Raw genomic sequence first — 27,589 nt, forward strand, 5'->3', positions numbered from 1 at the left:
CCCACCGGGAAACGCACGTCCAACCAATATGAGCACGCATGAAGGCAATTACCACCGCGAACCGCACGACCTCGCAACCTCAATGTCCAACTCACAACAAATGGCCTCATATGCAGTTCCCTTGTGAAGGTTTCAATAAATCCAAAAAGCCGCGCATCGCGGGTAATCCCCCCCTCCTCATCCTCCCTTGCAAAAAGGCACGTCCCGAGGCAACCGCCCCCCGCCCCCCCCTCTCCCTTTCGGTCAAGCACTGCACGCAACTTGCATCAAACTGTTCACGGAGTACCCCTCGTTCGGTGTGTATCACCTAGAACGAACACCGCTCGCAAAAAAACAATTGGGACGGGTGACGACGCTTATCAGCATGAACAACATGTCATCCATTGGCCGCAAGGTACGGGTAAAGATCGTCGTTTACAGCAGAAGCTGTTGCTGCTGTCTGCCCTGATGATCATGGTGTTCTTGAGAGTTGGTGGTGGTGGTGGTGGTGGTGGTGTGGAAACACTAACACAACAACATCAACACCCCGGTTTCCCCCCAAAAAAAAATTCGACGTGTCAATATATTCTGCAACAATTGAGCGGTTTAATCATCTCCGCCCCCTTCTCTAGGACCTGTTTGAAAGATAACTCCGTATGAATACATGGACTGAAAGCAAATATTGGGTCGCAAAAGACGGCCGTTGACACCCCGTACTCAGCTATACTTTTTGTCTAGTTAGCAGAGAGTTATTTGTATGTTGGCGCTGCAACTGCACTGCGCCAGCCCAGACAGCTAGCCTGCCTTGCGTTGCCTTTTGCCTTGTCTGAACGTAGGTAGTGCCTTGCCTGTTTCTGCAGGACTGCATGGTATTTGAGTATCTGGTCTGCTGATCGGGTCGGGTCGGTTATGCATGGCACATGGGGGGGTTTTCTGGGCAAGGCTAGTATCGCAGCATTGCCCGTAGGCCCCCGTAGATGAGCCATCTCTGTTATGTACTCGCCGCCGCAGGAGAAACAAAGTAGGCTGAGGTTTAATTAGCATGGGCTCGGTCTGCAAAGGTGGCCGCCGCAGAGTAGCATTCCACTCATACCACGCCAGCGAAGCAGAAACCTTTACCGTACGGTCCGTTACCTCATCCCACTTTCGCCAGCCCCCCAGCCCCCAATATAGGGTGGTCGTCGGGAGGGACGGATGGACTGGGGGTGTGTGGGTGAGTGTTTTCGGTCAAACGTACGGTACGGGTTCGTCGAGATCGGCTCACCTTTTCCCAACAACCCCGCGCTGTCCTGTCGCGGCCTCTTCGTGACTGCGGGCGGGCGGGCGGGCAGGCGGGGGATGGGGATGTCGTGCGTTTGAGTGGGATGTGTTGCTCGCGTCCCTCGTGCCATGTGCCCTTGCCGTCTCACAATGGGCGGGGGAGGGAGGATGGGTTGAAGAACGGGGATACACAGTTAGATCCTCTGTTTCTGCCATGGTTTGCGCGGCGGTAGCGAGAGCTGTGCGGTTAAAGCGTCGGTTGCAATGAGGCAAGTCGGCTTCGGGCTTTTGTGATCTTGGCCACGATGCGGAGTTTGGTCACATTTATGCAGCGAGGTGAGCAAGTGAGGAGATCAAGTGTTTTGATGAATTATGTGTGCGGTATTATTAACTCTCATCTAGAATTTGGTGGTCCCAATGCTGAGATTGCAAACCCACTTTGCTCCTTTGCGAATGTGAAAATGAACTCCTCTCTTCAACTTTTGATGTATCCCAGTTGACTAAATCTGGTTCCTAAGAAACGCTCGTACTTGACGTCGAATCCATCCATCTCTCTGAGAAAGGGAAGGGGGGTATCGGCGACGACAAAGTGGAAAAGAAATCAAAAAGAGTAGACTGTATGCGTCTTCCCTGACAAATGCTCCTTTCTAATGATACATGTATTTATGTTGATGAGGTGTGGAAAAATGCGTGATTGAATGATGACGTTGAGGTTTGTTCCTGGTCCCGTAATGATGCTGCTTTGCTCGTTCCGTTGTAGGTCATGGATTAAAGATGGTTTTCCGTTGGCTTGGTTGAATAACCCACTTTCGGTGAAGGTGGTGTAGAGAACGAGGGTAAGGTTGGTATTGTTACAAGGTGGTATGTCGGTGAATACTGCGTAGGGTAGCAGTCAATGACGAAGTAGAGTGGGTTGTTGCGTGGTCCATGATAGTTGCGTGCAGAGCCCAGCTCTTGGGAACGCGGGCCGGCACGAAGAGAAGGTGAAGGTGAGGAAGGGGGAGGGGGGGAGAAGAAGGCCCATTCTCGAGACCGCCTCGGAGCAACTCGTGACCCCGCGGTTTTGTCGTGACGCAAATTTGTGTTTGTCCGGTCTCGAGATTGAGGGGCAGTTGCATTAGCCCGGGTGGTCGCGAAGGCGGCTGAGGCTTTTGAACTCTTCTGCCCCTCGGTCATATGGTGTGGGTGGTGTGGGTGAGACGCATGCATGGCCAACACAAGGAGGCGTGTATGGCGTGCATATTCGAAAGCGTGGTAAATCCTGCGGGCTGCAAAAAAAGCAGGCCGACTGAATGGATGCGTTGTTGTTGCTGAAGGGTGTGGATCGGTTTTCGTTCGCAGTTGGTATTTTCCCGGGAACTGGTCAATGGGTTTGTTGGCCCCCCCCCCCCCCCCCGTTCGTCCGTGTTTTTTGGTTTTCGACTGCGAAGGGAACCGAAGGGCAGCTCCAATCGTTGTGGTAAGTGGTGGTTGTTTCTCAACTCATTGCTCTAGAAAGCTCTCGAGTTGGTGTTTGCGCGAGGCTAACCGCCAGCCACTCTTTAACCGCGGGTGGGCAGAGGAGGAAGAGGGCGTTGAGGCGGCGGGCCAGGGCAGGGAGGAAGTTGCGAGGGGCGCTGAGCGGGCATGGTGACGAAGTCGTTGTTTGCGGAGCAAGCCATATGAGCTGTTGTGAAGTTGTTGGTTTGGGTTGAGGCAAGGCTGCGTAGATGTAGCCTTGGTGTTTTGTATGTGGTAGCCGGTTGGTGTTGCAGGTTGTCAAGCCGTTGAGGTTGAGGACAAAGACTGTTTGGTGTGTGTAGGTGGATGATGATGTGAGAGTAGTATGTAACCAAACGGTCGTAGGTTAGAAGAGTTTCGTCTGAATCTGGTCTTGTCGATGATGATTGTGATCTGGTCGAGAATAGCAGTCCATCGATACTAGGGGGGGAGTCGGGTGCCTTATGTATCTACGGATGCGGCGATGGGAAGGAGATTTTGGCTGGCGGTGCCTGTTTGCAGAGCTCGCTGTCCGAGACTCTGCAATATTGGAACAGCCAGAAACCTTGCAAGGGTATTAGCCCAGCTTGACCTTGGATCGGGCACTGGTGTCTTCTTGCTCGGGAGGGGTGTGTGGTGTCAGGGGAGAAGGGTGTGAAGGGTGTGTAGAAGAATACTAAACCGTAAGAGAGGGTAAATAAGGGTGTGTGATGACCATGGTGGGAGTGTAAGATGAGGGTGAAGGGCGAGTTTGCGTGCGTTGCGAGCTGTCCAGGGGTAAATCGGCAGGGTGTGGGACCGGCTGTGATGGGGTGGCGGTAAAGTGAAGGTGAAGAAAGGAATTTTGCCTGGGGAGAGGAACGTCAGTACTCTGACCCCTTGTACCTGACACTGCCAGTGCCAAAATTAAAGCTTGCCCTAGGCGTCCACTCCGTCTGGTATTGGTGTGTGTGTGTGTGTGGTGCGCGGCATTCCGTTTACGCCATCAGGTACAGTACCGTGGATACCTGTGCCTCAGAGCCGTAACGGTGGACTTTTTATACGTACCGATGAACTCACCGTCAAGTGGAGAATAGCGTCTAGCCGAAGCAACCGTTTACTCCAGAAATGTCAATCCCGTCAATCACCCCAACGGTGGGCCGCCGTCTCGTTTCATCTTCCTGAGGTGACGGGCGGCCCCCATGACTGCCCGCTGCCCTGGAAAAGGTCTCCCTCTTTTTGGCGGTGACGCATCGCCAGAGTCACCGTGGGGCTTGGCCGCCGCAACGCGAGGAAATGAGACAAGCACGCGTACAGGGGTCGCCCTGCCCTGAACGTGTGCTGCCCCCCTGTCACACCAGCCTTCTCACCGTCTACTTACTTTTGTACGGATACGTACATCCACTCTCAGTTTTCCCCATAGACAGTCAGGCACAGAACGGAGCGGAGACGGAGACGGAGATACTTGCCCACCAGCCAACAGGACACCTGGTGCCCTCTCACCTCTCACACCCTCACACCCTCACTCCCTCACTCCCTCACTCACTCTCTGGCGAACTCACCTCACCCAGATCAAGGTACCCAGCGCAGAAAAGGGGAGCCCTTCAGAAAAAAGGAGACAGCATTCGGCAGCTCCGTCTCTTCCAATCCAACCCTTGTCCCGCTCTTCCTGTTACGGTTCAATCTCAAACCGTCAGGGAAATTGCAAAGCTCACCGCTCAAACGCCACCCAAAATGACACCAAACCAGTCAACCAGTGACCACCACGCAACACACACATGTCTTCGTCGCACACAGAATGGCACACACACACACTCTTGGACTACCAAAATTGCCAAAGCTCCCATCTCGTGCCGTCCATCTTCAGACGACACCCAATCAACCAGTTACAGAGTCAATATAAAGTTGCGACGTGCGTAATTTTGAGTTGACGATAGCGAGAAGAGTACGAATGCAGAACTCAACTTTGTCTCTTAGACCTCTCTCCTTGACACGTCGCATTATGTGTCTACAGCAACCTCAAACCTGGGTGGCCTGTTTAAACTGTCCACTTTCTCAGTGAGCAATCATGTCTCGTCTCAACTCCCGAGTCCCCTTTCTCAAGGCGGCTCTTTGTTCCCAAGGGGGAGGAGTTCGCCGTTCACTCTGGACAAAAACTCTCTTTTTGCTCTACTCCTTTCACCCAAACTTGTCAACTTACAAGCAGCATTGCGCGGACAAGACGCCGCCCAACAAGCGGCTGGCGTGGCTCAGCTTCGTAGAAGACCAATCTTTCGCCCGTAGAAAGTCTCACCGAACGCCCGTAGAATATCTGCCGCGTCCTTCTCGTACGTCCGTTACTATTCCCATTACCACTACCACTTACTACTACGGATACAACTGCGCGGCCCTTTCTCGTACTTTTCTGCGCAGTAATCTTAATTTCCTGGGCAAACACGATTACACATTACACCTACATCATTGGCGTCCATATTCTGCAAGTCCAACAACGTACACCTAGCGCAAGCCCACCAAATCTGCAACTGCAACTGCAACTCTAACTTGCTATACGGTACACACCGGTTGAAGAAGCAGAAGCAATTGAGAAGAAAAAAAAAGTCATTACATTTCACTTGCATGTGCTGCTGCAGATAGCGGGGCGAGAGGCTCCGTCGACGTTGCTTCAGGTGCATCTAAAATAAAACTCTTCAGGGGGGCGGGCGGGTTTCTTCTTCGTGTCTTCTCAGCTTCTGCTGCTGCGGCAAGCAACAGGCTACAACTTCTTGTCTGCATGTTACCTATTGCTGCCGTAGCCGTTTACCGTCGCATTTCATTCCGAAATCCGCAGCAGCACTTTTGAGCAGCAATCATCATCGCATTGCCTGATCTCACCTAACTTGGTGTCTTGCTGCGCCCCGATGAGCTCTCCGAGTATCCGTATTACGACGAAGTGCCGTAATCAAGGTCAAAGGCTAAACGCGGACAGCTGACACGTAGTTTACAGGTAATAACAGATTACCCACGATCAAGGCAGCCCAGAGGACAGCAGCACCAGCAAGGGGGTGAATAATTGGCCGCCCCCATTGGCAAAATCATCATCAAATTAGAAAAAGCTGCCTGTCATCAGCGCTTCAAGGGGTCCAGCGGGGCGCAACAAACCCTCCTCCATCTCCATTCGAAATCGACCATCTTGCAGCAGGACAAGGGCATGCGTGGCATGGGCCAAGGGGAAAATGGACTCTCACGCTCTCTCCCAGTGCTCACTCAAAAGGGCCAGCGGGCTGCGGGCGAACCAGGGCAAGGGAGTAAATTTCCCATCAAAAATCGGTAACAATGAAGCGAACGAGCCGAATTGGCCCTGTCTTTACGGTAATAATTAAACCTGGTACCGTACCTTTTCTTGCCGTTTGCTTTGCCGACCCGCTTTCCGTTCACTCAACATGGGCAAGGAGAAGAACGAGATTGGATCTCGTCAGTGATCAAAGGAGTTCCGCACCCCCAGCCATCTCATGCATGGAAGCTTTCATGGAACGATTGGAAAAAGTTCGACCGCTTCTGCAATTTTCCATCCTTCTCCATTTCCAGCCCGGGCTCCCAGGTCAGCCCACCGCCTCCAGCCAGTCAGAGGATTGTGTTGTAAGATTTGGTTGGGCTAGAGACTGATGGACTATGATGAGCCTATGGGAGAGAGGGTGAAAAAAGAGAGGCGGTCACGATGCCGAATGCAACTTCAATTTTGTGCAAACTTTTTTTTTTTCTAACTTATTTTTTCCCTATTCTCATTCCCCGACGACCGTCCGGCTTTCTCTTTTCAGGCACTCCGTTTACACTACTCCGTACCAAAAACCTTGGCCATGACTAACGTGCCAACTCACATAACACCCCGGTATGCTTAATCTCATCTTCAGCCTTGTCTGTCATGTGCCAGGCAAAGAGAGAACCCCTAAATCTCATTCTCCTTCTCCAGACTCCAAACTTTGAGTTTGGTTCGGTGTCTTACGTAAATGCCAGCCAAGTATCCGTAGGTCTTTTTTGAGTATGAGCCTCAATCTGGGGTCATCCATCGTAGTGGGACTTTCGTCACACACTCTATTCGCATCCGTAGTTCTCCCCCCCCCCCAAAAAAAAACTCCGAATGAACTCCTGCCCGAACTGTCTGTTACTTGCGCCGCCCGCCCGCGCGCGTCCGCGTCTTGATGGTCCCCGATGAGGCCATCCCTGCCGAAGCAACAAAACTCAAAATAAGCCAAAAGCCAAGTCTACCGTTCCATCCGCAATGTGAGTTCTGCCTTACCGCTCCTGCTACAAGCACTACTTCCTACTCCCGTTCACCGCACCCAACCAACCCCCTGGGGGAAGCTTCTTTTCTTGACTCAGCGAACCATGGACTCTGTCACGACTCACTTCATGAGCCGTGAGCCGGCCATCAAACTTTCATGCCTGACTCCCCGACTCTCTGTTCATCCAATCGCGATCTCACGGACAGCTCTGCATACAATGTGTACCTATGGCGTACCGAACTCTATAGTGCAGAACACGGTATGCCGTCTTGGGCGAGGCATCATCACCCCCCCCCCCCCCCCCCTCGGAGATTAACCATCAACGCCGTAATACCAGCTGTGTGTATATGCGTATGCCGTGATATGCCTACTTTACCTTTTATGCCGTGTCCGTCCGTGAGAACTCCGTCTACTTCATAAACTTTTACTGCCCTGGACCCTGGAAAAATTGTGGGAAATCTTTTTGAGGTTACATTACTGCAAGTCAACAATCAACAAGAACCCTACAAAGTCCGACGACGAACGCGAGGAATGCGCGACCGCCTCGGGGAAGCGAAAAAAGAAAAGAAGAAAAAAAAATTGGAAGAAAGAGGCTTGACCGCACGAGACAAGGCCAGGGGTTCGGTTCGTTGTTGTCATTTCAGCTCTTTGAGAGGTACAATTCCAATATGTCACCGGCACACCGAGTCCGACCGAACGTGGAGATCATGCATCCAATTTGAACAACACGCCAAACAAATGGTCAATGTGCCGTTTGTCTCTCGTCGATCATGGAGTGAGACCCGTGATGGCGCAACTCCCATCCCCTTGCTGAACCTGAAAAAGAAACTGCAAGAAATTCCCAATCGCTTGGGTCCAAAACATCGACTGGAGCGCGGTAACGTTGTGCGCCCACCACCTCCCGTCTCCGTGGGATGGATGGCGCGCAAAAAGGATGTCTCAGGACAATTGGACAATAGTGATTCTGGTGTCTTCAGCCTCCTTTCTTGGTCTCTGCCGTGTCACCGCGTTCCTAGATCGAATGCTTGGCCTAGACTCCTGGGCCCCCCAATGAGACCAAACATTCCTTATTCGTTTTTGTCATTTCTTTTTTTGATCAATATGCTGTTTCTGTTTCTGCCTGTTATCTTCACCGGTCGACCGGTGGTGATCAACGTCTCTGTTTCTCATTGCCAACCACCAGCTTTCAGCTTCATCTGACCTTGCTTATTATTCCTCCACTCTCCGAATATCTTCGGTCAAGGTCCCAAGGGATGGAGCTGAAAACCCAAGTCCGGGGAGTGGTATTCCCGTGGCTATTCTTATCGAGACCCTTCCTCTGTAACCTGTCTCTCGCTTGCTTCTTCCTGTTGGCGATCAACCCTTTTCCTTGTCTAGGACACATATCCGGTCTATTGGATGTCGATGCCAATCTTACTGCCGTACCAACAAACTCAGCCCTTTTTCTTCACACAGACCGTGACGGGCTCGCACACCGTTTTGGATGACCCACCGTATCGAACTTTTATTAGTTGGTGGCAGCTTACCTAGTCTCTTTGGGTCTGTGATTGAACCCCCCCCCCCCCCCTCCCCCCGCAGAGGTCTCACGTTACGTGCAAGCTTGGCATCGACGCACCGTAATGTGCACATCATCACCCTCGAAGCACTTTCAACCCTTGCTCGCGCCCTTCAGACCCCAGTTGCCCAGTTCCGCCTAAGCATGCAAGTCGAGGTCAGCTGGCCTCGATCCCAAGACAACACCACCCATCAGATATCGAGAAGAAGAAAGATTTGTGCTCCTAGTCCGACTGTTAGACAGCTCACAGCCTGCCTGGACTACATGTACGAATAGAGAATTGGGCAAGAGAAGCGAGGGAAAGCCTGCAGCAGGCTATGCTCTTCAATACAACACACACACACACACACACACACACACACACACACACACACACGTCCGCATTCGCTTCCCCATGTCGCCGTAAGACGCCCAGGAAGCAATGATGATGAATCGATAATTTCCTCCTCGCTGCCATCTTGGCGCATCGCTCGGCCACGTTGTTCACACATCTGCACGTCGCCCACCCCGTATCCGCCTACCTGGGTACGGAGTACGGCAAGTAATAGACCTAGGCTGTATCTGTAGGTAAGACAGGAAATACTGGTACACCGAAGGTGCTGACGGTATGCTGATGCTGACGGCATCAATCAAACGTCCCCACACCCTTGTCGACCGTATCCTCGCAATGTTTCTTTCCGAAAGGAGCACATATTGCTATACTCTGCGTACTGCCAGAGAGATGGGGAGTCATCGGGTACAGTAAACACCGTTTGATTCTTGCCGTCGCAGTTTCAAATGTAACATGGAACAGAGAGAGAGAGAAAGAGAGAGAGTCGTTGGCGATGGTGGCTTAGCCATACCACAATCGCCCGACTACACGAAAAGTTGAGCACCACGTATTTCCGTGAATACCAAACACAGCCATAGGCAGTATATGTCTTTTTGCCCGGTTTTCTTCCCGCGAGAGACTAAAAGCACCGCACTGCGGAACCGAATAACCTGAATACCGATCGGGTTGTACGAATAGGTGCTACAATCTGGGCAAAACTAAAGACACAACGTTCCACCGTCTCAAGATTGTCCTCAAGCTGTGGTGAGATTTCTAGAGTGTGGCTTTCCTTGTGCGACGACACATTTTACCAACGACGCTGTCTTGGGCTGTCAAAACCGCACACCGGAAATCCCCAACGTTCGCGCCGTTCAAAGCATATCCATACCAAAAACATCAGACAAAAAGGCTTCGGGGTCCGTGTTTGGTTTGCTTGATCGACCGTTTCTGCGATGGCAAGGTTGGGCCTTACTCATCCCATCCCCCTCCCAACTCCCCGAGAATCCGTAAGCAGGTAAATTCGGAACGAAAACGAGAAGTGCTTCTCTCGGGTTCCCAAAGAACAGGTTGACGTTGTCAATTTTTACGTCTTTGTCTGCCCACCCAAACTCCGGGGACAGGACCGGACCCCATTTGCGCGGCGAAGCACGGAGTGCTTTGGGGAAAGGGCTTGGGTTCCGAAGTTGAACAACAGTCAGAAGCTTATTGACATCACAGCCTCGTGTTCAACTTGCACAGCATTCTTGCTGTTACACAAAGAGTGACAAGACCAGCTCCAGTCAGTCTGCAGGCTGACACACTTGCTCCCAATCTAGAGGCTCAGACTCAGACTTTCCCGTGTGTCTTGTCTCGCTTGCTGCCTTGCTATGCTGTGTCACCACGCCACCGTCAGCAATCACGTCGCATATTGCTGACGTTTGACGACAACCCACTCACACTCATACTCATACTCACACTCATACTCACACTCACACTCATACACGGTCACTGCTCAGTGAACCGATAAGCCAGATATTAGAGCACAGAGCAGAAGCAAACAAAGATGGAGGTGCGGAGCGGGAGGACGCCCAGCCACAATCCTGCTGGCGATATGAGTTCCCGGCCATGATGTGTGATGGATGGTGGTGGTGGTGGTTGCGGACGGACGGACGGTGGATCAAAAAAAAACGGTCCTGACGTGCTCCCGTCATCCCAACACACGGAAAGCGTCACTTGTATGAGTGGAAATCGCATTACGGCCGGGACCCAAATACGTGCTGGCGATGCGAAACTACGGAAAGCTACATGTTCTGGAAGTTCCGTCCACTTCAGCTGCCAACTCCCGTGCCGACCGAAGTTCCGTTTTGGCCACCGTTTTGGCCATCGTCTCCTTCTGATTGGCGCCTATTTCACTCATTGTGCGGTAACCAGTTACAGCATGTCCTCCCACTCTCACCACCCACTCTGTGTAGCAACTTTCATCCAACAGCGAGAGTCTGTGATGACACATGGTTACGCTGCATGGTGATCCTCTCCCATGCAGCCTTATCCTCCAACTCGGAAAGTCTGCGGTCGAGAAACGGGCTGGCTGGCTGGCTGAGCGAGTGAGTGGATTTCGCGTTCGGTCTCACGGCGAGCCAGTCATACTTAGCGGGCGGCGGTGCCACGGGCGGTGGTGGTTCTTGGGAAAACAGACAAACATTTCCCATCATGACGACGACTCTCACCCTCACTCTCACAGGCTCACTCGATACTCACATGCCTGCGAAATTCCACGGCCACGTTGTGTTTTTTGCTTGGGTTTCCCCATTCTGTTTGATATACACCCGGCATCCACTCTAGGATCTTCTCACACTCTCACTCTCACTCGCTTCAAAATTACCTGTACAATGGTATTCGTACACACACCCCCAAACCCCGTTTTGTTCTATCCCGCTTCTCTCCACTCGAAATGGAAGGAAAAGAACAACAGCTCGTGAAGGGAAAAAAAAAAAAAAAAAAAAAAAAAAGGTCCCAGTCTGTCTCCATCGAAAAAAGTGCACATGCAGCGGCGCGACCCAACTTCCCAAAGTCTTGGCTTTCCGCTGTCGCACTGACGAACTGGAGGTCCCACATCCTTGGGTTTTTGTTCTCCGTTTCCCGTGCCGAGGACACCGAAAGTTCCTTGACAGGCTGACTGTATCCTCTCCCGCCAAGCGGACTAGGGTTGTCCCAAGGCAAACGTTCACACAAAGGCGGTCAGGTCCTGCCAGTGTGCTTGCTTGCCTGCCCGGCATCATGGGTCGCATGAAATCTGTCCGGTAAAGTTGTTGGGAGCGTTGTTGATGAACTTCTGTCGATGAGTGTGACTCACAATGAGTTGGCGATCCCCTCCCTCCCCCTTCTGCAACGACCCCTGTCTACGCGGTTAACCTCACCTCGGGCATTTTCCAGTCACGACGTTTCCTTCCATCCGATCGTCTGTTTTCCCTGCTATCCAAGGCTGAGATGGTTGAGTGACACCGTCTCTGTGGAACCAAATCTCTTGTGTCCGCGAGACCGCTTGTCTTTGCGGCTTGCTTCACCCTCCCCTCATCCAGCACCCTGGTTCGCGTCAGGTATTCCTACATCTCTAGCTTGTGGGTTAGAGCAGCGCGTACGCAGAAAAGAGGGGTTATTCTTCACTTCCTGTGTCACGATGCAAAATAATGTCATTCTCCCATCATGAAGAAATCATGTGAAGATCTTCACAAGCCTGAGTTGATCCCCATTCCCCACTACCGCTACCCCCTCGTGCCCCTTTTCAACCAAGAACATTCACGAAACGGAAACCTGGCACCGCTTTCGGTTGCCAGATGATGAATCCACGTTGCACTTCCCAATCTTGCCAAACCCATGGACCCCGGTACCCTATGGAGAATGGAAGCAAACGAAGAAGCGGTGGAGAGAGAGAGAGGGATCTTCTTCTTCAAAACCAAGGAAGAAAGAGAAAAAGAAGAAAAGAAAAGAAAAAACGTCTAGAAGGAGCGGATCCTCGACAAATGGAAGCATTCCCGAACAAGGACCCTCACCTCATCATCGCGAACCCACCCCTTCGTTTTAGGGCAGCATGAGCCATGAGGGGCTATGGGGCGCGCGCGCACACGAGCACACACGAGCACACACGAGCACACACCAAAATAAAAGATGGAGCACAATAGCGAAAAATAAAATAAAAAAATGGCTGGGATATCGCTGTCGGGCATCACGTTACGGTAAGGGGGAAGTTGGGAACTGGCCACTCATGACTGGAGAAAAGAGGGGTTCTCTTAGTGCTTCACCGTTTGAAAGTCCTGCTCCACCCGACTTTCGGTGAAGGCGAAATAACTTGAGACGAAGATCAGACCGAAACCAGTCTGCTGGGAAAATTCCCCATCCTTCTGAGCTGTCTCTGAACCGTGCAATCCCCGTCGGCGAGATGTCTACGACGAGACCGAGACCGACACCGACCTTCCCATCCATGATCAGGGATTCTCCCCAGTCTCTTAGTGTGGTGTAGTCAAGGGGACCACAACTGTGCTCTCGCGACCCTTACACCGTTAGAGCCTCATCTTCCAAATGCCATCCCTCCCCATCCCCTTACCCATGTACCATCAAAGTACGATGCTGGGAACGAACTCACCTCTCGTTCGCCTTGTATGGATACGGACATCCGTTCTGTTTGGGTCAGCCAGCCCCAGTTCGTACTTATTGCCGTGATGCTTGCTTCCGCCCGCCCAATCCCGCTCCAAAACGGTTGACAGTTGACTACGGATACTTGCTTGCCCTTGGCTATAACTGAGACGAGAAGCGGCTCATGTTCAAATTTCGGCGGTGCCGTTCCCACGTACACGGGACCCAATGAAAGGAGGGGGAGGGGGGGGGCGGGGGACATTGGAACTCCATCTTCAGCTTCAGCTTCGGTCAGCTTCTGCCGCGTGGCGGCACAAATGTCTCACGGTGTGAACGGGCACGTATGCGATCAAGCGGCGCGGCGAGTGGGATCATTAGAGACTCTCTTCATTGGGAAAGTCAAGGCTGCGTAATGGGATTCTTCCCGTGGTTCGTCGCACATTGACGAATGAGAAGGAAAAAGAAGTACACCAATTGCCGTGATTGCGAAAATAAGCTTCGCTAGAGTCCCGTCAATGTCTCACTCTGTGGTCCCCCGAAGAAGCCATCACCTAACACGAAGTAGTCCCGGTGTCCGGTCCCACGAACGGAGCGTGAAGCCAGACCCGGTGCTCTGGTAAAGGCGTGTGTCATTAGCTTCGTGATGCCGACGCTTCTCCAGCCAGCCCCCCGATCAGAGATATTTCCTACTGCTACGGTCCGACATTACGGATTGAGGTCCGAAAATTGGTATAATCGTATTCGTTGCCGCCATCGTCCATTCCATTCCGTGGTTTCCTAGCCATAGCTCCAGCGCTCTAACGACCCCGCCCCCCCCCCTCCGCTCACTCATAGCCGGCGGCAACCAAGTGCCGCCTCTTCAAACATGGACAAGAGCCATCGTTCAAGTGAGATGCCGTCGGTGATTAGAGCTACTCTGTGCTCACATTACCCACGCAGCGTAGCTAGGAGGAATCGAAGGGAAAACGCCATCAACAACCCACAATGCCGGATATTCCGGAATCCTCAAAAAATATATAAAATATAAAAAGCTATAAAAAAAAAAGCTAACAACCTTCGCGCCGGCGAATGGGAAATTCTACCCTTGCGGATGATGCCATGCCCCATTCCAGCATCCTCCCCAAGCGTACCGCAACGCCGGGACGAACGCCTTCTGCCGCGGCTCTCCGATCCCCATTGCGGCGATTCTTCACCTCTCTGTCAGTCCTCCATCGCGTTTTCTGTACCGGTCGGCGCCCTTGCATGAACCTTGGCAGATTGGAAGAAGGCATCTGTTTCTTCTCCCGCTTTGTTGATTTGTTTTCTTTTTTTTCTCATTTCCCCCGTTACTATTGTTGAACTGGTGACTGTGACGCTGCGGCGTCAGGAAACCGGACGAAACGAAACGCAACGCCGCAGCGCCTCCCTCTTTTTTTTTTTTTTTTTTTTTTTTTTTTTAATATCTTCTTCCCCCTTCGTCTGATGTTCTGCTCTTCTTCCCACACGCCCGCCCTTATGATGCGCCGGCCGGCCCAGGAACCCGGAAGATGCCATTCTATTGGGTCATGGGACGCTTGCGCGGTTTGAGACGCGTACGGAGTGCGAAAGTCCTAGAGTGTGAGTGTGACTGATGGCAGCCGGGCTGTGGAACATTCTCCGTACTTTTCGTACACACAATAATAGCACGGCAACTTTGGGCTTGGACTACTCCCCCTCCTCCCCCGAGACAGAGGATATCCTCCGACGCCAACACTGACCACCACTGTCACATGGTGCTGTCTTCATCTCATCAACGGCGTACATACGTGTGTACTTGTAAGAGCCGCTTTTGCCACAGAAGGGGGAGAAGAGGAAGAGCCACGTCTCCGTTTTTCTCATTGAAGGAGTTCTGTAATTCGAAATCTCCGTTCTTGAAAGGCTAACAAAACTGTGCCCCTAATTCCGTTCCGCGTATACTATTACTTGGTAGTTTGTACCGTTCCTGTTCCTGCCTCCGCGTCCCCTGTCCTTGTCTATGGCTGTCAAATTTTCGTCAAACTCCAATATTATGGGAAATTCTTTTTTAGAGAAGGAAAATCCAGGAACCACCTACAGAAGCCCACGTTTACTAGGATAAGGGGATCTCGCATTCTGAAGTCCGGGTCCTTTCTCCTCTGCAAGGTCATTATGGGGTTTATAAACTGTCGGAAATTCAGGAACATGTGGCAAATTTTCTAGAAGGCAATTCCGCAAATTGGCAATGCCTCCCATCCCGTTCCATCGAAATTGGAGTTTAGATTTTTCTCTCCGTATTTCCGCCCTCCGGACCCAGCAGTCTGTTACCAACCAACAACACACGCGCAAAATAAAATAAAAACCACGAGGCTGGGGTTTCGGGTTTCGGATTCGTTCGTCTCGGTTCTGCGGTTTGGCTGGCTGGCCGGGGGGGGGGGGGGGGGGGTCAGGATGCGCGTGATGTGAGCTGCAATTTGCAGGGAATCAATCACTCTTGTTACACGAACTTCTGAGCAGATTTCCCTCCTTCCCCCACAAAAAAGTTTGTGGGCAACCTGGGAATAGCATCGTCATCCGACCCCATGAAATGCACGTCGTCGATCACTCTGCCAGTCAGCAGACCAAAGAGTACGGAGTACCTTGCGCTATTGTTGGGCACACCGGACGGGTACCGACCACTCACCGACTGCCGGAACCCGGTCAGGGTATCATCGCCTCGTAAAATAAAAGAAAAAGAAGAAGAAGAAGAAGAAGAAAAACCAAGAAATTAGTCATTAAGGAAATACGGTAAAATGAGAATATCAGACGCCAGAACGGTGTACACTACCAAAGGTGCTAAGGTACCTGAATAGAAAAGAAAAGAAAGATTCCAATTTTGAGTCATCCGTTCCGTGCCAGCCGTGCCAGCCGTGCCACACCGTTCCCCTCTCCCTCCGTCCTGGCATCCATCGTGCAGATGCAGCGTCGCATCGAACCTGTCCCCGTGACGGGTTCCAAAGGGCCGGTACCAACCAAAAGGAAAAAAAAGTTGGAAGTAACCGTACCTATCCGTACACGAACAGGCTGCAGCATCCCGTCTTTCGGTGAATGCCGTGTGGCCTTGCTTGCTTTGCTTCCCACGAACGCGTCGTCACTTGTCCGTCCGCCCGTTGGGGGGGGGAGGGTCTCTATGTTGCGTTGAGATGCCGTCAAAAAAAAACCCCCATCCATCCTCCGTGATCACTGATGGTGCCCGTAGTCCGGCGTAAACGCACGTTTGCTTCTTTTCTAGAAACGCGCGCCCATCTCGGGCAGGCAGCGGCAGGCACATAGGATCGTCTACTTCGTCACAGGCGGGGCCTTAAAAGACTAAAGTGCTTGCGTCTGCTAGTTCGTACAGGAAGAAAACCACTATTTGCCCTGTTCCATCACTCTCAATCAAGTTTCGCTCAGGAACCGAGGCTCCGGGAGAGGCTTTTCTTCGTTCAGGAACAAAGAGTCCGTGTGGTCGCGGGCGCTTAATAGCTGCAAGCCCCGATCCAGGCAACATTTCACGATCATCGAGACAGACGGACTTCTTTTCTCCAGTGTCCTCTCTGAGCTCGTCCTCTCTCTGTCAGTGTCTGGTCCTCTAGCGCTGTCAAGTAGTGTCAACTTCTTCCTGCGGCCTGCCGGTTTGGCTAGCAGAACGCCTTAGCTAGCAATCCATCGTGAACTCTCTCACCAGGAACCGGTGAAAGTTTGACTCAGAAACTACTGCAGTTGGGCTCAAGCTTGGAGAAGCTCCTCTTGTTTCGGCCGAGAACTCTGCATCACAGTATTTGGGGCCAAGGTTTAATTCCTTAGGTAGCTCTTGTGCTTCCTTTCTCCACGACGGTGGCAGGCAGGAGGATCTGGCGACGTCGGAAAGCTGTCATTGCGACGACAGAACCCCACCTCCTCCGACTCTCATACAACGACAGGTTTGGCGGGTTACCCAGACTGGGCAATCCTGCAGCATTTGCTGCTCTCTGCAGAAGATCCTTGTTTTACATCCTTGCATCGTTACTGCCATACTGATGATCAACCAGGGGAAGAATGTGATCAAAAAGTCGGTGTTGGTTACGAAGAGGAGTCAACCAGGAAAACAAAAACCCATCATCTGATCAAAATGATTCCATCCAAAAACCCTGTTTTGGCGCTGGGCTTGGGGGCACTTTGGTTGACTTCCTTGGGGCCACGCGCCATCGACTCCTTCGCTCTGTACTCCGTATTCCTGTCAGTGAGTTGCCCGCCGTCGTCGTCGGAACGGAGGGGGGGATCTTCAAAAAGTGACGGTGTCAAAGTTGGTCACGATCTCTCTCTCTCCATCCGCCCGACCGTGCACACGCATACACCGCTATTGCTAAATGGAGCTGCAGGCGCAAGAGGCGGGACCGGGGGATACGGGGGGAGGAGCTTCGCAATCGTTAGGGGATGCTGGGAACCAGGTGCAAATCCCCCTCATGACGGGCAGATTGACAAGCGCTTGTCACGATCGAGCTTTCTCCAGTTTCTCCAGAACTCGCTCTCCCACCGTATTCCGTTCCCAATCCCAGACGGTATCTCGGCACGACCACCAAGACTGCTCCAAAGATCAGATGAGAACCGTACGGTAGGTGAGACTCGGTGAGCCATCGATCTGAGACGGGAGCCAAGACCATTGACAAAAAAAAAAAAAAAAAAAAAAAAAAAGAGAGTAACTACCGCAAGTTTGATTATTTGATGTATTATTGCTGTCCTGGGTTGATTGGAGCCAGTAAGTTCGCGATTTGAGATTGATGAACGAACGCCGGGCCACTGCGAGAAACATAGTATTACCCTATTTGCATGTTGCACAGACAAAACATTGGCATTGTCTCAACGCCCCTCGGAAGAGTTCATGCCTCCAAAGAATTGAAGGGTCCGTTCCTGCGATGACATTACAGACTTTGACGATAGATCAGAGGCACATGTGTCTGTATGCTGTCCGTCTGTCGTTCAACCGGCGACCTCCGCGATCGAAAGAGAACTATTCAGCTGATGTCTGATTTGGATTGTGCCATCCGGCGGCGGCGTACAACTGACAAGTCGTACCATTGTCACGTTGAATCTGTGACGAGTCCGTTCCAGGCGACGAGTATCAAAATAAAATAAAAATAAAAATTGAAAATTGAGCAGAGAGAGTGGCACAGATGGTTCGAGTGGCTGAAGCGCTTCATGCGACTGATGTCTCTGCCCGGAGACACGGATCACAACTCTTGCTCTATGAACAGCCCTATAGCATCCAGGAAACCGTAAAGACGGCGTATTCGTAGCAACATCCATCTCTACCGCCGCATTCCCTTGCCCTGCCCGAGCTTGTTCGAGCGGCAAGTCGCAGCAAGGTGTTGGAGCTCTCCCCGGTCAAAACGGGATGCATCCAAACAGGTGGACGCCCTCGCCGCCCCCGCCATTTGCTGCATGATCCATCATCTTCGGTTAGGCTGTGTGCAACACATGGCGTTTTTAAAGTGTATGCCGTGTACCCTCGTTCGGAAACCTGCAGGAATGCCCGCCGTCGGACAATTACCGCAAAGGAAAAGCCTGGCATAAATATTTCTTGGGGGTCTGAAGGGAGGGGGGTCTGAAGCGAGGTCAGACACACACGATAGTGTTGATAAAGTTGATAGTGTATGGAATTACTGGATAGATAGTGCCACGGTTCACGGCATATGCAGGCAAAATGGATTGGGGGTTGGCTGCGGCTGGCGCGTCGTACTCGTCCACTTCTAATGGCTGTCTTGTTGCGATGGTGACATTATCGCCCGAGTTGAGGTAACTGATAAGATCCTGGCGCCATCAATGATCGCCCGTCACCTCGTCTTTTTGCCTGATGAGTGCCAGAGTGTGGTCTCGGGAGGCTGCTTCATCGACCGAGTGACCGTCGCACCCATCTCACATCTCAGAAATCGCAGCCCCAGCCCAGCCTGGTGTCCGTTTTGGAATGCCCTCACACAGCCCCCAGGGCCCCCACCCGCCCCCAAGTATATCCGGTACCCCGCGGGTGTTTCTTTGACGCAGTTGACGTGTGTCTCTTGATATCGATATACGGTTTCCGTAGTCGGCCGAGGACGGCCAAGCCACCATAGACCCGGCAGCCTCGGCATCGTCCCTTCTGTCAAGGGAGGAATCGCAGCTTCATTACCTCCAGCCTTCGATTCGTTGTGTACCCAATGAGAAAGCAGAAACGGCAGGTAATACAGAGGCATCTGAAACATGCTCTCTTCCTCAACTCTCGTCTCGCTCCGCAGTGACACGAGGTGCGACGCAAAAGCCTCCAAAAGCGTCCACCGTTCCCCCTCTGCCCCCAAGAATGATGACAAAGTGGCCCCCAAAAGCTCGGGAAGCACAGAGGCTGTTGGCTCGGTTCACCGTATTTCCCACGTGGTCTTGAGCAAGGGGCCGGCTGACGAGCAACAAACCCACCCCCTGACGATCACACCACACCTTCGACACCTTCGAACAGGGATCTCATCGAGCGAGCGAACGACCGTGTTGCTGCGGACGCCCGGACCCCCAAAGCTCAGGTGTGATGGGCGGTGCGACGGCAGCTCAGTTGGTCACACCTGGACTGGCTGCTTCTCATCAGGCTTCAGCAGAGACGGGGTGCGAATGACAGATACTTCGCGAGCCAAGAACGCACAGTCGAGCCCATTGCTGGTCAGCTGAGCTTTCGCTGGTCTCGCAGTTGGTGTCGTTGCTTCGTAGTAGTTCCAATAGAACAGCTTCCCGTCCCAAAAAGATCAACGACCGCTACTGCAGGTACAAGGGGAAAATTGGCGACGGATTCCTGAGAAAGGCCTCTTGTTGTTCTGTACCATTCGCCTTGTTTTCTCGCTTCCCGAGACATCTCACACGGCCCCTTGATGCTATTCCAATTTATCGCCGCCCGCAGCAAGGGATAACATCGCGGAGCACCTATGGGGCTCAACGCGCCATGCCTACCAGAAGCGGTCTTCAACGGACGGAGGTCGCTAGGTTCATTCTCCGTGACGAGGACTCAGCTGCCTTTTCCCCTACCCCATACGATGCCGCCGTAGTCGCCGTCGTGGTGACCCACCTCCGCGACCCGCCGCAACCCCCCCCCCCCACCCCACGCTGCCCAGAAAGTCCGTCGGCCGAGCATGTCGAAAAGAGGTAACCCGGGGGAGAAAGACCTCTGTAAGACCGGCTCTCGCTTCGTCTGGGAGGGCAAAACGTCGAAAAGGTTGCCGTTCCCTAACTCCGGGTGATGATAACCCTTGCGTCAAGGATGCCCTCCGAGACGCGTAAACCCAGAACTCGGTTTGCGTCAAACTGCCCGCACGTCCCGATCAAACGGTAGAGAAGGCGGACGCTTTACGGACTCTGTGGACAGTTTCGTCCGGTCCCTTGACAAGGGGCCTCCAACGTCGGGTCTATACGCTATTCTATGCTGCCCTATCCCTACGGGTAGTGAACATCAACCGGCTTGGTGGGGGGAGAAACGGTTGATCGGCCAGTAGGCGCTGCAGGTTGACGCTTTGGGAGGAGGCTAAATCGCAAGTTCACTGTTTCCTCGGCTTCGTTTTCTGGTACGCCCATGGCCCGATAGACCGGGTGCTGTGCCATCACTGCTCCAACGATCGTCCACACCCTCATCTTGCCGTCGACCCATGGCAGCGCGTGGTCATGTGGACTCGAGGCTGGGGGGGGTTGCATTTTTTTTTTTTTTTTTTTTTTTTTTTTTTTTTTTTTTTTTGACGGTGAGGATTCGCTGTGCCTCGCTGACACCATAAGGTGCAATCAATTCTAAACCGTCAGCTTAGGCGGGGTAATCAGCAAAGATGCCCTCTTCTTATCATTGCCGCATATGCAGTGCAGCGCAGTGAGGTTGAAAGCTGCGAGGCTTATCATTATCCATGATGTTTGTCCATGAGAGAGCTGCCGTGCAAGCCATTTCCGTTCTACTAACGTTAGCTATCCGGTCGTACAGCGGCAAGGATCAGAGACAGCTCTGCAGCCACTCCGCCGTCCGACATCTCCAATCATGTCGTCAGAGTCTCTCGTCAAGTCGTCCGACCACGAGTCCGTGCTGGGCGGGTTAGACGGGAAGCTAGCGTGACTCTGCCTGTCAGTAAGCCGACACTGATTTGTGATCAGGCGAATTAACTAGGTTAGGCCGTCGTTATCGTGACTCATAGCCACTTGGTCTCTGAAGTTGATGGTGTGCAGCAGCAATTCGACCGAGTATCCTACGACCGTAAGCAGCATCAAGGGTGGGGATTTGTAGCTTCACAGGCAGACGTCTTTCGGTACTTGGTCGAGATGTATCTTTTCGAGCTATGTGCTTGGTACGTATGTGAGATCAGCCTTCCATCGCGTGTTTGACGGGTTTGGCATCAATGTTGTTCATCCAGGAAGCAATATCAAGAATCATCCTTGCTGGCGTTTCCCGATTGGAAATTTGCCCTGTCCGCCTTTCCAGGAGAGAGTTGAATGTCACAGTCGCCTGCGCTTAAAGTCATGTGTCATGCGCTTGGAAGCTACGGTGCCCTTGATCGCCTCTAGGAACGGCTGCCTCGGCCGATAACTCAGTCTTCGTTTCCGCGGCCACCGCTACGGAGTACACACAGCCTCCTCAAACCCGAAGCTTAGACTGGGGGTTCCTTTCACCTATGAAGACCTCGTGGTCGATTTCGTTACGATCGTCGGAGTTGTAGAGGCATATACGGCGCCAAGAAGAAATCCGCGACAGACAAGAAGAGGGGGCGGTAAAAACAGAATACGAAAACTGCGCAAACGCCAGGCAATGTTCATGATTCCAGCAGGTCGGAAACTTTGCAAAGCTAGCGCGGCCTTGGCGTGACATTGGGACTGAATCGTAACGTCGTATGCCCTCTGTTGCCCGAAGCCGACAAGCTGGGCTGGCGTATGCCAACGTGCCAACCAACTTGGTTTCCATCGAGCTCGTTTCACTTGTCGCTGGCGTAAGTAAGCATCGTCAACCGTGCACACCTTCAACAACTGTTGCCCATGGCTCATCTGGATCGCCACTTCGGCACCATGCCGTATTGGAGCTATGGCAATCCGGGACTGTCCCGGTGAATAGGACGGCGTTTATAAGCGTGTTATAGTCCCGGTGTGGGAGCCGACATATCCCTACAAGGCCCGTTGGCGGACTTTCCGCCGGTCCGAAGGCGGAGCTCAGGATGACCTTGCCTTTCCCCAGCTTTCGTCAAGGCTTGGCCTGCACAACATCCCAGCAACACGTGTAGTGAGAATCTTTCTTGAACCATTTCCGCTTTCGTAATGGGCACCCAGCGGGGCTTTCTCGAAACAGCCGCGTATTCTTGCTTCGTACCCCAGATCTCGATGAGTTGCGGTGAGAGTGTCCCATTAACGTTGCGCATCTATTGCAAAGAGACCTGGCTAGTCTAGACACACGAAACAACGCGTGGATAATAGCGCGATTCTCGGTCGAAGGTGGCCAAACTGTACGAAGCGTCCCAACAAATGACAGTGTTGGAGGTGCCAAAACTTCAAAAGTTGGTCTGAAGTGAGCTGTCATCTTGCCATCGGTTATTCATGCCGATGAGGAGCATGAGCTCCTCCCCATGATGTGTAGTGTCTCCCTTGACGTATCCAGCTTTGTAGGCCCGGGACATTCTTGTCTAGCGGCTGGTCTTCATGGCGCGTCCTCCTCGGCGCCAGGGTTAGGCATCTGGGTCGAGCTGATCCAGTTCTCCATGCTGGCTTGACCTGCAGGCTGCTTGGCACCCCCAGCTGCAGTCGAGGCTGCTAATCTTAGACCTTGGCGCTTCTTGACAACGAGGCAAAGCACACGACCGTAGATCGCGAACCCTTCATAGGAGACATCCATTGCCATCTTCTTCTTGTCATCGCCGTCTTGCTCTAGGTCGGACCCAGTCTCTTGCTTCTTGACACGCTTGGACGGCCGGGGAGCATCGTCGTCGGAGTCTATCTCAATCGCCGAAGCCTCGGCACCAGCATCATTGTCCGAGGACATGGCGAAATCGGCGTCTTGATCCTCGCGAGGTTCTCCGCGCTGTCTCTTTGATCGCCGAGGCCGGCTTGTTTCATCGACAGCGGGGATGCGGGAAAGGCCGGCAGTGTCGTCCTCGGATTCACTTTCCTGCCGAATGGGCACCGCACCAGCGGCTACCTCGGACTCCATGTCCAGATCAATAGGTACGTCATTCGTTTCGTTTATTAGTTTGTTGGAGTTTGACTGCAACTTCCCGGGCGCCTTGTCGCGGAAGTGCTTGTGCTTAGTGAGCAGTGAATGGCGCGTACTTGTCTCGGTCAAGAACATGGAGACCTCAAACTCGTCTGGCAGACGTCATGATCAGCCAACTTTATTCGGTTCGAGAAATGGTCTGGACCGGGCTGATTGCGACGGCGAGGGTTGTTTTGGGTTGAGCGGGGTGGTGACAGTGAGTAAGGCTGCGAAACAGGACGACAAACCTTGGACGACGACATCCTTGATCGTCTTCTTTTTTGAGCTTTTCTTCTTTGCTCTTTCCCTCTCCTTCTCTTCACGTAGTTTTGGTAACACCAATGAACGGACGCTCTCGATGACCTTGGGTAAGATGGGATTCCGAGGATTGAGAAGCCAGCTTTGTGCCAATGCCGGATTATCTAGATAGATGCGACATTCAAGAACGGAGTACTTTGTGATTCTCAAGTATCGGCGTAGAGGCGCCATGGTTGATGTTTCCTAAGAGATGCGGTTGCAGTGAGGCTCGAGTAGCATGAAATCGAGTCTGGATTCGAGGTAGTATTTCGCTGAGACGTGAAGAGATAGGTCTCTGGAGAGGCGTATGCCTAATGCGACGTTGTCGAGTCGTGCGCGGAACCCGAGTGGAACTTGAGGTAGTCAGTGATCTGAGGAGCTTTCAGAAGAAAGTTTGCAATGAAGGTAACGTTGAGGATGAAGTAAGGTAGTAGTAGCTGGATGACCGAGTAGTTGTAGATGAGTGACGGTTGCGCTGACTGCACGTCGTGACGTCGGATGAGAGCGCCCCCACCTGCCTAGAAGTACCTTTCCTAGCAGTAAGCGCGTGCATTTGCGGGTGAGTAAGGGACGTATACTTGAGAAGCCACGCCGGCAAGTACGTACCACCAGTAGCATTCTCCCTACCCTGCAGCAGCGGTGCCCGTGCAGTTGCTCCCGCGGGGCAGCCACTGCACGCAGCACGACACTGAATGCGCCTGCCGCCAGTGACCTCAGGCAATTAACAAGTATCCACTTAAGTTTTCTCGGAATCGCGTCGTTCAGCTCCGGTGCCGCGTCCAGAAGCTCCGGCTCTTGATTCCTCCTTCAATGGCCGAACCCCAAAGTCCGCACCGCAGTTCGACTCTCTGTTCCTCTCCTTCGTAGTGATGCTGACAAAGCGATCATGTCGAAGTCATGGGCATCGACACTGAGGCTACCTAAATCCACCTTTCCGTAAGCTTTCCCGGTGTGACTGGCGCAGCCACCACCGCTCCCCCTCGGCTCCGTCCTCAGCTGACCCCGTGGCCCGGACCGATCTTAGACCGCGCCCGCTCTCGCAGTTCCGTCCCGAATACCTCCGCCGATCCGCCGACGACTTCTACAAGTGGCAGTCATCCAATGACTCCAGACCCGAGTTCACTCTGCATGATGGCCCACCATACGCAAATGGAGGTCTTCACGCCGGTCACGCCTTGAATAAGATCCTCAAGGATATGATCAACAGAGTCAAGGTCCAGCAAGGTCCGATACACCTCCGGATGCGCTATAAATGTCGTCGCCTAATGTCAGTCTTGTAGGATATCGCATACGCTACAGGCCGGGCTGGGATTGCCATGGCCTCCCCATCGAAATGAAGGCCGTTGGCACGTCAGGCGGCAAGGGCATGACCCCCGTAGAGATCCGCAAGGCTGCGAGACAGCTAGCTTCTACCACCGTCCTGGAGCAAATGGAAGGCTTCCGCTCGTACGGCGTCATGGGCGACTGGGAAGCGCGATGGACGACGATGGACCCCGACTTTGAGGTCAGGCAGTTGCGCTTGTTCAAGCAGATGGTACGGCGAGGCCTCATCTACCGCAAAAGCAAGCCCGTATACTGGTCACCCTCATCGAGAACCGCCCTGGCTGAGGCCGAGCTGGAGTACAACGAGAATCATGTTTCGACGGCAGCTTACGTTCGGTACCCAATCATTGGCGGCCCATCATTGGATGGCTTCACTGGCCAGCTCTACGCAATCATCTGGACTACAACCCCCTGGACCCTCCCGGCCAACAAGGCCATCGCAATTCACGAAGAACTGGACTACGCGGTTATCGCCGTCGATGGGAGCGCATATCTCACCGCAGTCAGCCGTCTCGAGGCCGTCAAGGCTCTATTCCCGGAGCAAGAGCCCCAGGTCATCGTTGCGTCTATCAAGGGCTCCGAATTGCTTGGCTCACAGTATGAGAACAGGCTGCAAGGCGTCAACTCTGCACCGCAGCCAATCATCCACGCAGACTTTGTGTCGGCAGACTCTGGAACCGGACTTGTTCACATTGCTCCCGGCCATGGCTTCGAGGACTACGAGGCTTGCGCGCAGCTGGGCATCGATGCCTTCGCACCCATCGACGACGAGGGGAACTTTACCCGTGAGGCCTTCCCAGACGATCCCGAAAAGCTGACTGAAGCCTCCTCGATTCTCAAGGGCGGCAGCAAGGCCGTTCTCGCCCTGATTCAAGACGACGTCCTCCAAGCGGCAAAATACAAGCACAAATACCCCTACGACTGGAGGACGAAACAGCCCGTGGTCATGCGTTCGACAGCTCAATGGTTCGCCGATGTTGGTAGCATCAAGGACGACGCTCTCAACGCCCTAAAGGACGTCAAGTTTATGCCGTCGTCCGGACGCAACCGCCTCGAGAGCTTTGTTGTTGGTCGCAGCGAGTGGTGCATTTCTCGCCAGCGTGCATGGGGCGTTCCCATCCCAGCTCTGTATGATGCCAACGGAGATGCCGTGGTGACGGAGGAATCCGTCGACCACATCATCTCGGTCATCCAGCAGCGTGGTATCGACGCCTGGTTCTCCGACGCCGCCGACGAACCCGCTTGGGTTGCGCCCTCGTTGAAGGGAAGCTACCGACGTGGTACCGACACCATGGACGTTTGGTTCGACAGCGGAAGCAGCTGGACGGAGAGCAAGGGTCAAGCTGACGTCTACCTCGAGGGATCCGACCAGCACCGCGGCTGGTTCCAGTCAAGCCTGCTTTCATACGTCGCCGCGCAACGGGCCGAGAGTGATCCGGCATCCCAATCGCAGCCCAAGTCCCCTTTCAAGACCCTCATCACCCACGGCTTCACGCTAGACCACACCGGCAAAAAGATGTCAAAATCGATCGGAAATACCATCACACCCGGCCAGATCATGGACGGCACCCTGCTCCCGCCGATCAAGGTCAGGGGCAAAGCCAAGGTAGCCGGCGCCGCCCCAACCTACGAAGCCCTGGGCCCAGACGCCCTCCGTCTCTGGGCCGCCAGCTCAGAGTACACCAAAGACGTAGCCATCGGCCAAGCGGTCCTCAAGTCCGTCCACACCGTGCTGGTCAAGTACCGCACAATCATCAAGATGCTCACCGGCTCGATGCACGAGTCGGCCCGGACCGCGCCCACGACGACGCTGGACCACATCGCCCTCATCCAGCTGCGCGACGTCATGGCGGAAGTCGAAAAGGCGTTTGCCGCACACGAGTTCTACAAAGCCTTCAGTGCCCTCAACCGCTGGGTCGCCAACGATTTGTCTGCGTTCTACCTCGAGGCGATGAAGGACCGGCTCTACTGCGGCGACGGCGGCGGCGTGCTGGAGCCCATCTTCCTCGGCTTCCTCCGCATGCTGTCGCCCATGACGCCGCTCTTGGTCGAGGAGGCGTGGGATCACCGGCCCGAGTACATCAAGGCCGACAGCAGCATCCCCCACCCGCTGTACACCCCCTACGACGCGCCCGTCCACAGCAGAGCGCCCTCGCCCATCGGGGAGGCTTCCCTACGCAGGGACCTTCCCGTTCTGATGTCCGTCCAGGGCGCCGTCAAGGCAGCGCTCGAAAAGGGCCGCGCGGCCAAGGTCCTCGGGTCGTCACTGCAGTCTTCTGTGATTGTCACGACCAAGGACCAAGCCGTCGCCGGCGTGGTGGCCAAGTACGGAGAGGAGCTGGAGGCCATGTTCGTCGTGTCCTCGGTTCAGACGAACACGGAGGTGCCAGGCCAGGTTGAGTGGCGGTATGATGAGGTGTTTGAGGTCAATGGCGCAAAAGGGACGGTTTCGGTGCTGCCGCCGAATGAGCACAAGTGCCCGCGTTGCTGGCGGTATATTGCGCCCAAGGAGGAGACGTTGTGCGGGCGTTGTGATGATGTTGTGGCGAGTCTGTAGGAATAGAAAGAAGAGAAGGAATGTATAAATGTAACAATAGCTAGCTCCCAATGAGAAGAAGAAGAAAGATACCACTTGAAATCCATTAGGCCGGCCATCTGAAGTGTTCTTCTGTTTTATAAGAGTTTGGCGGATTACGTTCATTCAATGCTTCAATGGGGGTAAGGAGATTTCAGGGGGTACAGATGACCTTCCTGAGTTTCTTGGTATGTCTTACCATACCTTATCCTCACCGGCATACGTAAGATTTATTTGTTGAGCACGACAAGCTGACAACGCCCCTCAAAGCAGA

At 53.3% G+C, this 27,589-nt stretch overlaps 8 protein-coding genes across 8 annotated transcripts; 7 read left to right on the forward strand and 1 right to left on the reverse strand.

The window, feature by feature from the left end:
* Window positions 1-4,343: 4,343 nt before the first annotated feature.
* Window positions 4,344-4,676, forward strand: BDP81DRAFT_436757 (uncharacterized protein). Its single transcript, XM_060591160.1, has one exon. It carries the CDS (start codon window positions 4,432-4,434, stop codon window positions 4,615-4,617), a length of 186 nt encoding a protein of 61 aa, XP_060440919.1. The 5' UTR covers window positions 4,344-4,431; the 3' UTR covers window positions 4,618-4,676.
* A 70-nt stretch (window positions 4,677-4,746) lies between these two features.
* Window positions 4,747-5,502, forward strand: BDP81DRAFT_436758 (uncharacterized protein). Its single transcript, XM_060591161.1, has one exon. The coding sequence runs from the start codon at window positions 4,766-4,768 to the stop codon at window positions 5,195-5,197; it is 432 nt and encodes a 143-aa protein (XP_060440920.1). The 5' UTR covers window positions 4,747-4,765; the 3' UTR covers window positions 5,198-5,502.
* Window positions 5,503-7,421: 1,919 nt separating this feature from the next.
* On the forward strand, window positions 7,422-8,298 carry BDP81DRAFT_103112 (uncharacterized protein). The gene has a single exon (XM_060581387.1). The coding sequence runs from the start codon at window positions 7,488-7,490 to the stop codon at window positions 8,154-8,156; it is 669 nt and encodes a 222-aa protein (XP_060440921.1). The 5' UTR covers window positions 7,422-7,487; the 3' UTR covers window positions 8,157-8,298.
* BDP81DRAFT_436759 (uncharacterized protein) lies at window positions 7,914-8,495 on the forward strand. Its single transcript, XM_060591162.1, has one exon. The coding sequence runs from the start codon at window positions 8,210-8,212 to the stop codon at window positions 8,441-8,443; it is 234 nt and encodes a 77-aa protein (XP_060440922.1). The 5' UTR covers window positions 7,914-8,209; the 3' UTR covers window positions 8,444-8,495.
* Window positions 8,496-17,033: 8,538 nt separating this feature from the next.
* On the forward strand, window positions 17,034-17,801 carry BDP81DRAFT_453261 (uncharacterized protein; the record flags this gene model as incomplete). The annotated part of the gene is made up of 4 exons (XM_060592811.1): window positions 17,034-17,144; window positions 17,424-17,516; window positions 17,600-17,660; window positions 17,743-17,801. The coding sequence occupies 4 exons, from the start codon at window positions 17,034-17,036 to the stop codon at window positions 17,799-17,801; spliced, it is 324 nt and encodes a 107-aa protein (XP_060440923.1).
* Window positions 17,802-18,889: 1,088 nt separating this feature from the next.
* Window positions 18,890-19,884, forward strand: BDP81DRAFT_436771 (uncharacterized protein). The gene has a single exon (XM_060591163.1). It carries the CDS (start codon window positions 19,139-19,141, stop codon window positions 19,589-19,591), a length of 453 nt encoding a protein of 150 aa, XP_060440924.1. The 5' UTR covers window positions 18,890-19,138; the 3' UTR covers window positions 19,592-19,884.
* Window positions 19,885-22,568: 2,684 nt separating this feature from the next.
* Window positions 22,569-23,609, reverse strand: BDP81DRAFT_398138 (uncharacterized protein; the record flags this gene model as incomplete). Its single annotated transcript, XM_060588411.1, has 2 exons — window positions 22,569-23,233; window positions 23,369-23,609. 2 exons carry the CDS (start codon window positions 23,607-23,609, stop codon window positions 22,569-22,571), a joined length of 906 nt encoding a protein of 301 aa, XP_060440925.1.
* A 608-nt stretch (window positions 23,610-24,217) lies between these two features.
* BDP81DRAFT_436777 (isoleucyl-tRNA synthetase) lies at window positions 24,218-27,378 on the forward strand. Its single transcript, XM_060591164.1, has 3 exons — window positions 24,218-24,353; window positions 24,442-24,641; window positions 24,698-27,378. The coding sequence occupies exons 1-3, from the start codon at window positions 24,304-24,306 to the stop codon at window positions 27,295-27,297; spliced, it is 2,850 nt and encodes a 949-aa protein (XP_060440926.1). The 5' UTR covers window positions 24,218-24,303; the 3' UTR covers window positions 27,298-27,378.
* The last annotated feature ends 211 nt before the right edge of the window (window positions 27,379-27,589 follow it).

The sequence above is a fragment of the Colletotrichum phormii genome (assembly GCF_030913505.1).
Source record: "Colletotrichum phormii strain CBS 102054 chromosome Unknown BDP81scaffold_22, whole genome shotgun sequence".
Classification (NCBI taxonomy): Eukaryota; Fungi; Ascomycota; class Sordariomycetes; order Glomerellales; family Glomerellaceae; genus Colletotrichum; species Colletotrichum phormii.

Coding starts and splice junctions, on each gene's coding strand:
- BDP81DRAFT_436777 (XM_060591164.1), top strand. CDS start 24,304: ATGTCGAAGTCATGGGCATCGACACTGAGGCTACCTAAATCCACCTTT. Junction 24,354..24,441: donor CTACCTAAATCCACCTTTCC/GTAAGCTTTCCC, acceptor GACCGATCTTAG/ACCGCGCCCGCTCTCGCAGT. Junction 24,642..24,697: donor CAGAGTCAAGGTCCAGCAAG/GTCCGATACACC, acceptor TCAGTCTTGTAG/GATATCGCATACGCTACAGG.
- BDP81DRAFT_436758 (XM_060591161.1), top strand. CDS start 4,766: ATGTCTCGTCTCAACTCCCGAGTCCCCTTTCTCAAGGCGGCTCTTTGT.
- BDP81DRAFT_436771 (XM_060591163.1), top strand. CDS start 19,139: ATGCTCTCTTCCTCAACTCTCGTCTCGCTCCGCAGTGACACGAGGTGC.
- BDP81DRAFT_436759 (XM_060591162.1), top strand. CDS start 8,210: ATGGAGCTGAAAACCCAAGTCCGGGGAGTGGTATTCCCGTGGCTATTC.
- BDP81DRAFT_103112 (XM_060581387.1), top strand. CDS start 7,488: ATGCGCGACCGCCTCGGGGAAGCGAAAAAAGAAAAGAAGAAAAAAAAA.
- BDP81DRAFT_436757 (XM_060591160.1), top strand. CDS start 4,432: ATGACACCAAACCAGTCAACCAGTGACCACCACGCAACACACACATGT.